The sequence below is a fragment of the Zalophus californianus genome, chromosome 9, assembly GCF_009762305.2.
Source record: "Zalophus californianus isolate mZalCal1 chromosome 9, mZalCal1.pri.v2, whole genome shotgun sequence".
In the NCBI taxonomy this organism is placed as follows: domain Eukaryota; kingdom Metazoa; phylum Chordata; class Mammalia; order Carnivora; family Otariidae; genus Zalophus; species Zalophus californianus.
In genome coordinates this window covers 52592743-52607797 of record NC_045603.1, presented here as the reverse complement: position 1 = coordinate 52607797, position 15055 = coordinate 52592743, and the positions used below count along the sequence as shown (strand labels likewise).

At 44.3% G+C, this 15055-nt stretch overlaps 1 protein-coding gene across 1 annotated transcript in view; it reads right to left on the bottom strand.

Moving 5' to 3' along the window:
• Nucleotides 1-15055, bottom strand: part of PPM1H (protein phosphatase, Mg2+/Mn2+ dependent 1H) — a 239020-nt gene that overhangs the window by 128119 nt on the left and 95846 nt on the right. The window contains exon 3 of the mRNA XM_027592252.2: nucleotides 920-1264. Coding sequence (XP_027448053.1) covers nucleotides 920-1264 — 345 coding nt within the window. The remainder of the gene's footprint in view (nucleotides 1-919; nucleotides 1265-15055) is intronic.

Genomic DNA, 15055 nt, shown 5'->3' with positions numbered 1-15055 from the left:
AGGGGGTGGTACAGAGGGTGGTCCCTCAGCAGGCGGAGGGACAGGGGACACGGTGAGAGCAGCTGCAGTCTCTCCCCACAGAACACAGTGCTGTGTGTTCTCAGCACTGAGGCTGGGAGGGAAGGAGGCCGAATTCTTTGATCAGACACACCCAAATTTAAATGTACAAACAAATCCATGTTCCCCAGGAAAGCCGGTGATCTTGGATATTGGCCCCTTGATTCTCCTCTTTTTTTCCCTTTTATTATTATTTTTAAAGATTTTATTTATTTATTTGACAGAGAGACACAGCGAGAGAGGGAACAGGGTGAGTGGGAGAGGGAGAAGCAGGCTTCCTGCCGAGCAGGGACCCCAAAGCGGGGCTCAATCCCAGAACCCTGGGGTCATGACCTGAGCCGAAGGCAGACGCTTAACCGACTGAGCCTCCCAGGCGCCCCTTTCCTTTTTTTTAAAGCACCAAGAACCACCTGACCATCTCGGTAAAATCAGATTTGTATAGGAAAGGTGCTTCCCAGCACCTGACTAAAGCCCTGTTTCCCCCAGACACCTGGAATCCACACACATGTGTAACACTGATGGCAAGTACGCTCACATTTCAATTAAGTGGAATTTACCAGCTGCCACCAATAAGTCTGCAGAAAGAGAAGCAGTAATGCCTACTTTTAAAAAGTCTGTCCCCTCCTACACCGTCCCTCCCTTTCATCTTCTTAATTTTTGCCAGCACGCCATGCCAGGAGTTCTTTCTACCACCCTCTATTGAGAATGGAGGCCCTCTAATCCGAGGGAGAAGACCGAGAGGAGCCACACAACCAGAGGCCGGGTCAGAGACGCACCCTTCCAGGGAACCTTCTGAACAGCACGGATTCGGCTCAAGCGGCCGCCTCCACGCCAGGCCCCCAGACGCTTCAGCCATACCTACCATTTCCTTGAACGCACTTTCCAGAGCCCCGATGACCAGGCACTCGTGTGGAATCTTCTTCTCGGTGAAGAAGCGCGTGGGTGGGGTGCTGGGGGAGCCCGGCGCCCCCACGCCTCCGCGGAGCGAGGCGGCGCGGGTCAGAGTCCGGCTGTTGGCGGGGGTGTTCTCAGGCTCCTCGCCCAGGCAGGTGGGCGGCAGGACGGCAGAGTTCTTGAGAATCTCCACGATGTCCTGCAGCTGGTCCGTGACGTGGTGCTGCAGCAGGCGGGAGGCCACCACCGCGGCCCCGGACCCTGCGTGACCGTCAAACAGCGACCAGTAGTGACAGGAAACGCCTTCTGATTCCTGGGGGAGGGAGGCGACAGGGGGTGAGAACCTCAGCGGTCAGTGCCCCAGGGTCACACTGACCGAGCGAGGCAGGGCACTCAGCGCAGCCACTGGGTGATCCGTCTCTGTTTGGCCAACAGTGGGGGGGAGGGGGTCAAAATATGGCAAAAAGGCCCAGGGATTTGTCACTACTGGGACCACCGCCCGAGGGATGGAGTAGTCCTTGCCTCTCTGCCTGGGGGAGGAGGCCAAATTACCATGCAAGCTCAGTTGACTACTTTGTGGCAAGATCCACCTTGATTTGATGTATAGATGTTTGAGGTAGAACTCCATGCCAACAGGTCAGTCTTTAGGAGTCCAGCTTTCACCCCTAACTCCTCACTTCCCTCTGCAACCCCAGATCAGGCTTGGCCTGGAGTCTTTGGAGGAAGTCAAGCTCTTTTTGCAGATTCTTCAAGGGAGAAATAAGTAGACCCATTTTTCCCCTTGAGAGCCTTTTCACTCTCAGATAACTGACCTATCCTCTTTGGTCTACATCCCGTATTTTTAGAACATGTTTTCCCCTTAGACACCCAGTCTAAGATGCAGCCAGTTCAAACCTCCTTCTCCTTTTTCCTGCCTGCCTCAGTTTCCCAGCTGGTACTCAGCATCTTTGTTTCCTCTTCCTACTCTAAAGCTTCCTACCCTAAAACACGTTCCCATGTTCCCTCATCTACTGTGGATTTCGTCTCGCAGTTATTTCTAGACTATTTCAAATGAAAACCATGTTTGAATTACACATGCCTAAGATTTTAGCTATAGAAAAAAAGAGCTTAAATTAAACGCATTAATTTATTAAATAGGTAAGATGCATAGGTAATTAAACAGGGTGCATATAACATCCACTCCTGACTACTAGGCTTATCTACCCCACAGCAATAAATATTGAATCCTTTTCTAGCTAAAGCCATTAAATAAAGTTCTTTTGGTCTTAGAATGATGCTGGAAGATACTGTACAGTTATGGTGACATATGCCATTACTCCATTTGTGCCCTTTAAATTTCACTTTCATTCAAATCTGTGCCACGTGCTGAGAAAATAGTTGATTTTTAGTCAATAAATACTGAACATTCCCTATGTGACAGGTGCAAAATGGACACGGGATAAAAAATGGCTGGAAGAGAGATCAGATATGGTCTGATCTTAATAATCCAGTGGGAAGACACATACTGATCAAATAATCACACAAACAAATATAAGCTCACAATTCTGGTCATGGCTATAAGGAGAGGTTCTTAGTTCTTGGTGCTACGTGGCTAGCTTGCAGACGGGCACATGGAGGAGGTTTCCTGGGGACACGCAGGGTAGCCTAAGAGCTGTTTGGAAGTTCACAAGATTATGAGGGGAAAGGAGAGACCACCAGGCAGTAGAGACAGCAGGTGCCAAGGCCCTGTGGTTGGAAGGTGCATGATGCATGAGAGGAGACTGAACCATACCATGTGACTGAATAGAGGAGTGAAGCAGGAAAGAAGTGGTGGGGAGAAATGATGCTATAAAGGGACGTGGCAGCCAGACCACTCAGTCCTTCCAGGACACATGAAGGATCTTGGCTTTAGCCTAAGAGTAACAAAAAGCCATTGACTGAGGTGGGGGTGACAAACTTATGTTTTTAAACGATCACTCAGGCTACGCCATGAGGATTAGGAAAGAGTGAAAGTGAGGATGCCAGCTAGGAGGTGAATAACACCCTAAAAAGACATTCAAATTCAGGCAGTAACAAACACTTATGAATGACCAAATGCACTCTAACTCAGGACAGTAGAAAGAACAAGGACTTCAGAATTAGAAGATCTGAGATCTAATGGCATCTTCAATACCAATCAGTGGGAGTGGGAAGCAGAGCAACGTCAGGAAGGCCAAACAGGCATCAGACCCTGGCTGGGTCACTCCAGAGCCAGACATCCTGTTGCTTAACTGGACCATGTTTGCCTAGTAAGTAAATGTCAGGCGATAGCTAGCTCACAAGGAGTTAACCTTTAGCAAGGTTAAATGGTGATTTAGGCCAATGGAGTAGCTAAGTAATATATCTCCCTCATGTGTAACTGCTATCACTACCATTACAATATGATTTTGGATAAGTCGTTTTCTGAGCTTCAGTTCTTCACCAATGCGAGAAGCTACCGTAGAAGAGGCCACAAGAAGAATTTGGAATGAGAGCTGATAGGGCAGCCGGTGGAGGAAAATACCAGGAGGCTTCGGTTGTGTGGCTGATTGTGGTACATGCTTACCTGGTATCCACTCTTTTGGGTGGAACTTCCAGAAAAGCTATTGTTTTCCTGATAAAAGGGACAACTCAAGTGGCCCGGCCTTTGCCCTTTACCTTTCCCCCTTTCTTCCTGCCTGGGTCACAGAATCAACACCTGGAGGTCGAGTAACCCTCCTGCAAAACTGGCTGAAAGCTGTAGTTCAAGGTAATGGGACGGGAAGTCTGAAGGAGCCCAGGCCCTCAGTGTCTTGCTTGGGATGCAGCATGGGCCCTCAACAGCCTGCCTTCTGGGCTCCCTGTCGCGTGGGCTGCATGACGTTTTGATAAGCCACTGTTGCTAGCTTCTTTAACAAGAGCTGGGGACAAGGAGATGAAAGGAGGTGTGTGTTTATCTAGTATTCTGGGACTTGGGGCATGCGTGGCGGGAAGGAGGAGTGTGAGATAAGGAATGCAAGAGACACAAAAAAAGAATGAAAAGTAGGTAGAAATGGCTATCAACCAGGAATAAAACTGAACCCCCTGGAAAATGTTCTTAATGTAGAGCATCTGTGGATAGAATTCAGTGAATCTATATTTTCACCAACCTCTGAAACTTAGCATTTCCTCTTATTATGAATGCAAGGCAACAAAGCCTAGTGGGATTAGCAGTTCCTATGACTTGGGTCACCAACAGAAATAATGACTGTCATTCTACACAGCCTGAGTTATTGTTTACACTCATCATTACTTTGCAATGGTCGGAGTTATTAAACTCACCACTAGCTCTTGTTACTTGCTGCATTAGTAAAGTACATATTCCCATATTACATCCTCACAACTAGGGAAAAGCTGCAAAAGAAAGGGATTTTTTGCTTATTACATCTAATTGCCCAAAGGTCCCAAGGCTGCTGAGTAAAACCTGCACACACAGTCCTTGTGCACCCAATTTAAATGAAAACCCAGCAAACACTGTTAAGGAAGCTGTGGGCAGGGCCAGTGAGGGATGAAATAGGAGCAACTGTGTCCGTGTCTGGGCACAGATTCTGTTACACCTAACATATCATGTTTCAGGAATCATGATTTGAATCAAAGATCAGACCCCGTGAAATAACGAGGCACACTGCAATGCAATGCTACTACATTTTTAAAAAAGCAACTCTGACATTTTTCTGACAAGCAATTCAACCATTTCCTTCAACAAGGCAAAACATTCTGAAGGCACTGCAACAACAACCAGCTGACAAAATATCTGGGCAATTTTTAAGCAGTCAGGAGACAACCTGACTGGGGGACTTCTGAAGCAGGGCCCAAACACCCTGCTTCCGGGAACACCTTTGCACAGCAGGGCTAGAAACTCTGCTACAGGTAACTTTCAAAATGCATTTAATCATTTTTACAACTAAAACTTGTAAGACATAGTTTTTCCACAAAGAAAGTTTGTGTCTTACTAAAGACTAAATAAATCCAGCACTGTTTGATACAGGGTTCACTCCCAGCCCAATTAAGTGGGCTTAAATTAGTCAGTCTGAAGGTGGGGCCCTACCACTGAGCTTTTTTTAAAGCTCCCCAGGGGATCCTAAGAGCTGCCCAAATTGAGAACCCCTGGTCTAACAGAAAGGGGGCCACTAAGCAGTTCCAGAAACTCTCATCCTAGGCTCAGATCTGCCATCGGTTGTGTGACCCTGGATGAGTCACTTACATCTCCCTGAACTGACCAGAACAGCAGTGTTCAAACTGTTTCTTGCTTCCGAAGTCGTACCTTAGGAAAGAGGAAGTGGGTGTTTAAAGGATAAATAAGTCCCGTTGACTATTATTCCAGCCAGGGCAGCACAGATGTGTCAGTTATAAACATCAGGGGTTTGCAAAAGATTTTGGACAAAAGGATTCAACTGTTCATAACAATTTTTGAAAGTTTTTGAACTAGGTAAAACCAAATTCATCAAGAGACTTCAAAATCTTCAGTGTCCTTCTATGGCAGGGAACTTAAAGTGAGGGATGTATTATTTGGGAAACTACAACCACAAAGGGGGCCCTCCCCACATGCTTTAGATGCCAACTCAGCTCTTAAAGCCTACGAGACCATCAGGTAACAGAAACGTCGAGTTACGGGGCTACAGCACCCTTCCAGTCATTTAATAAACCTTACATAGCAGGCAATACTCTAAATGCTTTATAAATATTAGCTCATTTAATCCTACCACAATCCATCCTGGGAAGAGTCACCCTATGACGTGTGGTTATCATTCCCATTTTATAGAGGAGGAAAAGGAGGAACAGAGAGTCTAACTGTTTAAGGGTACCACCTAAGGGACACAGCTGGGAGCAGGTTCCATGCTCTGAGCCAACAACCCCTTGCCCAGCTGAATACCCTCATGCACACTCTACCCGCCCCTGGAGGGAATGCTTGCTCTAATGTACACGTGCCACTCAGATCTGCTTCTCCTCTCTGCAACCTGAGTTATAACCAGAGTGATTTTTTCTAAAACACAAAATCTGACCAGGTTTCTTTTATCAGCCTAACCTCCTCCTTCGGCTGGCTCCAGCCTGAGCCAGTTTGCAATCTGTCTGATTCTCTCTTCACATTCTGTCACTCCAAATCCCACCCACCAAACTATGGCACTTGTAGCTCATCACAAACCACCCTCATCCTTTGCCTGACCTCCCCCACCCCAACTATCTCTTAGTACTTATCTTAAATATCACCTCCTCCTGGAAGCTCCACTGCATCCTCAGCCCACCCCTAATGCAGCATTCATCAAATAGTGCATGTTTGTCTGGTCACCTGCTTGGGCAATGATAAACTGAAAGAATATTGTGGAAAAAGGGAGCAACTTTTATGCAGTGCAGGTGAAAAGGGGATTTTATATGGCCCATGCAGACAGTGGCCTGATTAAGACCAACCTCGAGGGCTAAGTCAGGTTGGAGTGAGATTCTGGGGTCAAGGCAGACCAAGGAGCTTCAATTTGAAGTGCCTCTGCATGGAAGAACAAGGTGACAGCCGGGCTTAAGGAGCGCCAATCCCATGGCATTCTGCGGTACGCTGCAAGAAGGAAGCACTAGAATTTAAGAGGCTCACAGAGAACTGTCCTGAGGCAAAGAGGACCTAGGTCAGGATGGGATTGATGGGCCTAGAGAGGACATTAATGACTTCATGAGACATTTCAAAGAGCAGTATGAGGCTGGAATGGGCTGTATGGTGTTTGAAATGAAACCAAGATCATAACAAAGAATACAAATCTACTTTTGAAAGTGGCATTCTCAAACAGGATGTGCCATACGTTTATTTTGAAAAAGATACAAGGACCCCTTCTCCCTCACCCCCTTCTCTATTCAAAACAATGCCATCAAATGCCATCAGGTAGGAATGTATGGTTTGATGTATAAAATCCGATCTGAGAACCTTGAGGAAAGAACAATTCCCAAACGTCACACCAGCATCAAGGGCCTACACCAATGTCAGGGGTGAATCTACAAGAGAGGTCTGAAAGATCACAAGTAGTATGAACATGATGCTTTTAAAGCATCTCCAATCTTCAATTTAATTGCAAACACACATCTATTTCATCATTGCATAGATGAGAACTTTCAATGACTCCCTACTGCCTTGGGTCTCCTACATGCTCACATGGCTTATGGGTCTTGCATGATCTAGTTGCTACTCCTTCCCCAGTGTCCTCTCTTGCTCTTTGTCAGTGGTCCTGATCTAGGCATCCTAGATGTAGGGCCCTGGGAATCTCACAGGTGCTCCAAGTAAACCAAAGGGACAAGACACTGCCTTCTCTGTGCCTCCTGCCTTGTTGAGCCTTATGGTCCTTCAGGGCCAGTTTAAAAGACACACACACACACACACACACACACACACACACACACACACACTCTCTCTCTCTCTCTCTCTCTTCGGAGTCTCCCCGCCAAGGAAGATTAAAAAAAAAACACGTACCATATCCGTCTCTCTGGAGGACTGCACTGCTGAAAACCACACACTTTCTTCAGCTCCTATGCACTGCTGGGACGGATGTATAATCCACTATTGCTATATCCTTTGAACCAGTGACCAAAAGGCTAGGCAGGTGCGTGGGAACAGGGGGAGCTGTGTTCACCACCTGCCTGGCTCAAGCGAAGGTACCAAAGAAGGAAGTGAAGGCTATGGCTCCTTTCGACAACCTCTGCCCACCCTGCCACCCCTCCCACGATTGGTCATTTTAGAAGGAATACCTCCTCAGTTTGGTATTAGCTCAGAGAAGAACATTTTGAGTTTGTATGGTAAATACACAGGGTTTCAGGTTTTACATATTCTAATAGTACAAGGCCTACTTCATCACTGGTGTCAATATACCAACACACCGTCGTTATTTTAAAAGTTGGGTAATTTATGTATGCACTTTCAGATGAGTTAACACAAATCCTATCTGTTGTGATCTGTCTTAGCACAGAAAGAGCACAGGCTTTAAGCCAAGTCCAACTAGGGTTCGGGAATTTACTACTATGTGATCTTGGGCACATTTCTTAACTCCTCTCACCTGTTTCCTTATTTAAAGAACAAGATGAAACCAGGACACAGACTTAAGTAAGGATTCATTCATTTAATGCATGTCTCAGAGTCTCCTATGTGCCAGGCTTATACTGGTCACTGGGAAGGTAGCAGAGAGGAAGAAAAAAACCCTATTGCCAAACTCCTGAAGCTAACGGTCTAGAATGTGAACAGGTAACTACAAGCGTGCTAGAGAGGGGAAGTATGGGGTGCCACAGGAGTGGATAATATGTATTAAATGTTCAGACCACCGTGGGTTATGGGAGGGGGAAAGAGTAGGACCATAACGAGATAACACAAGGAAGTGCTATGTAGTGATGGGAATGTTGTATCCTGGTTGTGGTGACAATCATATGAAGCTATATATATGTTGAAATTCATAAAACTGCACACCAAAAGGTTAATTATACATATAATTTTTAAAAATAATAAAATGTGTAGCAGTGTCCAGCATATAAAGGAACAGCAACAAACCCTACAATAGTAATTACTCACACTCGCTATTAAATGGCCCGGGGGAACAATGAGCAGGCAGGGCGCAGTAAGAGTTCCCGTAACCAGGGAGAGCAAGCCACACACTTTAGCTCCTTACTTTCAACTCTGCCAGATGGGGTGTTCATGTCCCTCCACTGGACAGCTTCTGTGCCTTCTCTTCTTCTTAAATTACTTCCCCTCTGAGAAGTCCAAGTTCTAAGGACGCCTAATGACTGACTACCCACCATGTTTAATCCCCACCACACCACCATGATATGGGCATCATCATCCCATTCCACCAGGGATTTAACCAGGACACCATTAAGGAACTCCTTCGACGTGGTGAGGCCAGGATGCGAACCCAGTCCTTCAGATTCCAAATTAGGGGATCTTTCCAATTTCCCAGTATATTCAAGTCTGTGTCATTATCTCCCTGGCTTCTGTTACTCTGTAGCCTTTAGCACTTCAGCACCATTTTCCCTTGCTGCTTATTAGTAATTGCCTACACATCCTGGGCCATCAGCCGATTACCAAAACTTCAGACAGTGGCCACGCATTAATCTCTGGTAGTGTCAGAAAACGTCGTTGGGGCACCAGCCCGGGATGCAAAGTTCTACGCCTGAAAAGTAAACCCTCTCAAATTTAGAGTAACACGCTCTTGAACATGCTCTTGACATAATGAATTTCAAAATTACTATTATATTTTAACAAATGTCTACCTTGTTTTTGCTCCAGATGAACAGGAGTTAAATATGTACTCCACTTTAAGAAAAGCAGTATCAGACCCTTTCCTGACTGACCACACACTTAAATTTGGCAGCCATCACTTATGTCTTACAAAAGAATAACTCTGAAGCCATTTTCTTATTGCATTCTGATTTACTCCCCGCCCCACCAAAGAAAGAAAAAGTCTTGTATGTAACGTACAACACACACACACTCCCACCCCTTTTCGGGAATACATCTGCAGCCAGATAAAGGAAGACTTCAGAAGGTGACAAATTGGGAGCTTAAAGCTCACAGTTTCTGTTTCAGGATTTCTCTGAAGCAGGCCTGATGTTACATCCTTCTTTTTTAAAAGTTGTAGAAACTGACTTTTAATAATATTTGCTTATTCTCTTTTTCCCATTTTCATGATCATCTATAATGACAGAACTTAAATTAATGAGTTTTGACTGGGAAGGGCCCGTTGGGCCTTTCAACAAAGTAAGCCTGCTCCAAACAGAAATGGATCCACCGCACCGGCTCCTGACATAATTTCTGATACAAGCCGCCTGCATCCACTCAGCTTCAGGTGCAGTAACAGCACAGCTAAGCCAGGGTGTCAGAAATCAGCAGCCCACCCTGTAGCTCTACCGAGAAAGGGGCCACATTATGTGCACCTCAGCTCCGGGAACCCGCAGGCTCGAGAGCCTTCGTGAGCCATCTGGGAGGCAGCGAGATAGCCCCTCTTGTGGTGTGCTGACACAAAAGGGGACGTTCTAGGCAAAGCCTCAGGCAGTTCCTGTGGCGCCTGACAGGAGTGCTGAGATGTGAGGCAGGAAACACAAAGAAAACCAAGGAATGATGCTTGACCCCTCTGTACCAGGGTCAAGAAACCAGGGCGCTCTGTTCCCTCACTCTCTGCGCTGCCCGGAGCTCTCACAGAGCGCAAGCCCCCCTTCATCGCCCCTCCCGCCGCCAGAGAGCACGCAAAGCTGAGGGGGACTTACAGACGATCCGCCAGCAAGTCCGGGGAAACGACAGATTCTTTAATGTTTTTTTTCCGCCTAAAGCTGGAGAAGAAATTAAGCGTCGCTAGTATTTCTCACAGAAACTGACACTGGCGCCCCCCCGTGGTACGTAAGTCAGCCGGCTCCACGTCAAGCCTGGGACACTGGCGTTCTGACGCACCCCCTCGGCTTGGGCATATCGCGACTCACTGCTTGATCCCTGTGTCCCCAGGTAAGTGGTCTCGCGCATCGTATTACTAAGTTTTTAAATAAATCGTCCCTCCTAACGTGGACAGGCTTTTTAAAAATCCGTGCACAGAAACTGCTGATAGAAAACACGAGCAAACGAGAACATGTCCCACCTGGCACATCTTACTCCAAGTAATGCCCATCTAGTCCTATCTGACAACGGTAGCAATCGTTCTAATCAAAAGTATCTGAAATGCTCAAAGAGACAGCTGAAATATGGAATTACCCTTGCTATTGTTAATGATGAATTCTGCCTTGAGATATTAGCTAATGGGAACGTGAAGTCTTTGCCCTTAGACAATAAATGAATTACTGTGGGAAAAATATTTAGAACAATGCCTGGCATATGATAAAAATCATATGACTGTTAGCAGTTATTTTAAAATGTTGCCTTTTCATCTTTATTGCCTTTAAATTATTTTTTAAATATTTAATATATTTGTATAATTACTAAATGTGCATTATATGGATATATAAGTAGTATCGTTATATAGCATTAAATGAACAAATATGTTGAGGGTACATACTCATACATATGGTCTGGAGATTGCTACTCTAGAAATAGTTTTCTATGGAAATAAGTGATTCTCCTCTTAGTCGTCTTCCTTGAAGATACAAGTAACTCAGCTCATTTGACACTCATTTTCCCTACCCTACACCAAACGGTTCTGGAATTTAGAAATCTAAGGAGGGGCCATATCAATAACATGAAAAGAGTACCACCAAGGTGGAAATCCCACTTTGAGTTAAATCCCATGATTGTTTTTACAGAAGGCTTCATATGAGCACAGGATGTTCTTGCCTCCCTCCTTTCTCACTGCCAAAGGAAAAGAATTTTATTTATTTCTCATTGGGCAATCAGAGAGTTACCATATTCTGATTCCCCACTCTAAGCTACTATATGGCTTGATTTCCATAGTTTCTGGCCAGTTTTCAAGGCATCACAATGAAGATAATTCAGAATCTAGAGGATCTGTTTCAGGCATTTCATTCACAGGGCTTGACTGAAATCTCCAGGTTGTTTTTTTTTTTTTAAGATGTTATTTATTTATTTGAGAGAGAGAGAGAGCATGTGAGAGGGGGGAGGGTCAGAGGGAGAAGCAGACTCCCTTCTGAGCAGGGAGCCTGATGCGGGACTCGATGCCAGGACTCCAGCCAGGTTCATGACCTGAGCTTAACCAACTGAGCCACCCAGGTGCCCCAAAATCTCCAGTTCTAATCCTCAGGGTAACACACAGCAAAGGGAGAAAAGTAAGCCATGACCAAGGAGACGCAGGAAATTTGAGTAACTTCATGCAAGTCATCCCTAGGGCCCACCCTCTATTGCTGTGCACTTGGCATCATGCCTTTGTAGCATACTTTATTTTTTAACCATACCTCTTTTTGACTAAATTATTAAGATGTTTTGTTCCCCACCAGGAAAGAATGCTTAAGTTTCATGGACTTAGAAATGAGGACTGCTTCCTCCTCAGAATCTGACGATATGAAATGCAGATTTCTTTGTTGCAATCCCTCCACTTTATGAGACAGTAAGATGTAGGACACATTTAGTAGTTTGGTTTTTGTTTTTAAATGGCAATTTAAATGGTCCCTTTGTTAAATTTTTATTTTAAAAAAGTTAATTAAAATTTTTTATTCATGTATAATTAACATGCAGTGTTATATTCGTTGCAGGTGCACAATATAGTGATTCAACAGTTCTATACACTACTCAGTGCTCCTCATGACAAGTGGGCTCTTGATTCCCTTTACCTATTTCACCCATCCCCCCCACCCTCCTCCCCTCTGGCAACCACCAGTTTGTTCTCTGTCCTTAAGAGTCTTTTTTGTCTTTTTTGTTTGTATTTGTTTGGGTTCTTAAATTACACAAGTGAAATCATAGAATATTTGTCTTGCTCTGACGTACTTCACTTAGCATTATAACCTCCAGATTCATCCATGTTGTTGCAAATGGCAAGATCTCATTCTTTTTTATGGTTTGGCTATTGTAAATAACACTGCAGTAAACATAGGGGTGCATATATCTTTTCAAATTCAGGATTTCATTTTCTTTGGGTAAATACCCAGGAGAATTTTTGGATTATATGGTAACTCTATTTTTAATTTTTTGAGGAACCTCTCTACTGTCTTCCACAGTGACTGCACAAATTTTCGTTCCCACCAACTGCGCGAGGGTTCTTTTTTCTCCACATCCTCGCCAACACTTGCTATTTCTTTTAGTCATTCTGTCCCATCTTAAAAACATTATTAAAGAAATATTAATTTCTGAGAGACAGGAATTATGATGTTTGTGACAGTTCTGTGTTGTGATTTACTCAAAAATCACCTCAGAAATGTTCTCAAACTATTATTTTACACATCAAAAACTCCCCCAAACTAGGTTACGGTAAGTGGTGCCTGAGTGGCTCAGTCGGTTGAGCATCTGACTCTTAATTTTGGCTGTCATGGTCTCAGGGTTGTGACGTCGGGCTCCGCACTGGGCGGAGATTCTCTCTCTCTCCCTCTGACCCTCCCCCCCCTCAAAAAAAGATAGGTTATGGTAAAAACATAAGTAATGTGAAATAATACTGAAATGCAGCTGCAAACTCCACTATGAGAACAACAGATAACATTACTTGAACATTTACTACATGTGAGGTAGTATTCTAAGCACTTTTCATATTTTTAACTCATTCAGTTCAAACAACCCTATGAGATAGGTGCTATTATCCCCAATGTACAGATGAGGAAACTGAGGCACTGAGAGGTCAACTCATTTGCGTAAGATCACTAACGTCTAGTAAGTGGCAGCACTCAGACACACATTATTATCCAATCAGAAGACTTTTTCTTCTTGCCATGGTTTCAGGCAAACAACAGTTTTTCTATGTTAGCAAGAAAAAAATGGACTATAAGGACAGTAAGATGATAAACAATTTCATGTCCATTCTGTTCTTCACCTGAGTAAGAGCTGTTACCCAGCTTCTGAGCTGACAGGAGAAAGTGCTAAATAACTCCTGAGTCAGGGGTACCTGAGTGGCTCAGTTGGTTGAGCTCAGGTTCAGCTCAGGTCATGATCCCAGGGTCCTTGGATCAAGCCCCACATCTCGCTCCCTGCTCAGTGGGGAGTCTGCTTCTCCCTCTCCCTCTGCCCCTTCTCCCCACCTCTCTGTCAAATAAACAAATAAAACCTTTAAAAAACTCCTAAATCAAAAAAGAAATCACAATAGAAATGAGAAAATATTTAGCATCAAATTATACTGAAATTATACACATCATTAGGAGTTATTCCTCCTTTATTTCACCCTTTTCCAAGGAGATTTCTCTGCCACATTTCCCAACAGCTAATGGATGAAGAGGCAGCATGTCACAAGAGACCAGATTGCCTCAGTTGACTCCAAGCTCCATACTTTACAGCTCTGTGCCTCCACTTCTTCCTCATCAGTAAAATAAAGATAATGATAGCACATACTTATGTACATATTATCAGGATAAATGAATCAGTATTGGGCAAAGGACTGAGATCAGTATCATGTCTGGCACATGAATGCTGAGTACTGTATTAAAGAAAAAAGAAGAAGAAAAATTCTCAAGAGGTTATCACTCTTGCCCATTTTCTTCCCCATCTAAAGCTGTGGGGAAATCAAATTATAATGAAACGAGAAAAAAATTCCATCTTAGCACCATTTATTTTCCTTTAGCCTTAAGGTGTGCCGCAGTGGGAAAAATCTGTTGTGGAACCAAGTTCGAGTTGCATTCCCAGCTACTATGGACATCTCAGTCAAATCTGGTCTTCAGAGAAAACCAACACCCATGGAGGAGGGAACTTTAAAACCACTCTGACATTAGCCTGGTTCTAAAGTCACCCTTCTTCACCATTGGCAAGAGTTCGAGTCCCAGAACTAAGAGAGAAGAGTTTTTCAGAGAAACCACTGCACTCCTGCTTCAGAAAATCTAAGGAGATAAATTAAAAGGTTATGTTTTCTTGACTTACACAAAACAAAGACCTTAACTAGAGGGAAAATTTAGAGTAATACATGAGAAAACTAAAAGGCTCCTCCCCTTGTTTTTTATAGCTGACATCATTGCAGGAAGCAGACTGCCAAATGAGGGCCAAATATTCCAGAAGGGCTGGAACCCTCAGCAACCTTCATTAATACTCTCGGGGGTGAACGAGTCCTTCTTACAGAAAATAAATGAAACGAACAGCAAATCTTCTGTTCAAAGAGTTGAAATAGCCCCTTCTCATTTCCCTTTTACCTCTCCCCCTCCCTCCCAATTTGATCCTACTTACCTTGAATTCCCATAGTACTGTTTATCCTCCAGGGAGAAAGATAATCAGCTTTCCTCTCCCCTGATGAGCCTGGCCACAATGTGGACACAGCCATCTCCTGTTATTGTAATTAGACACTGAGCTAACAGATACTGAAACCCCATACTTTGATGTGTTTTGACTAAATTAAACAACATAAGGGTGCTCCTAAGGAAAGAGACTTGGAATGCATGTATCCACAGTCTAGTCTTAAACCAGAAACAATCTGTTCCAAATAGGCAGTCAGATGTGGGGGGTTATTGCACAATGTCCTATCTCCCACCTACACAACTTAGAAGATCTTCTTCTCTTAATACTAAGGCTCTA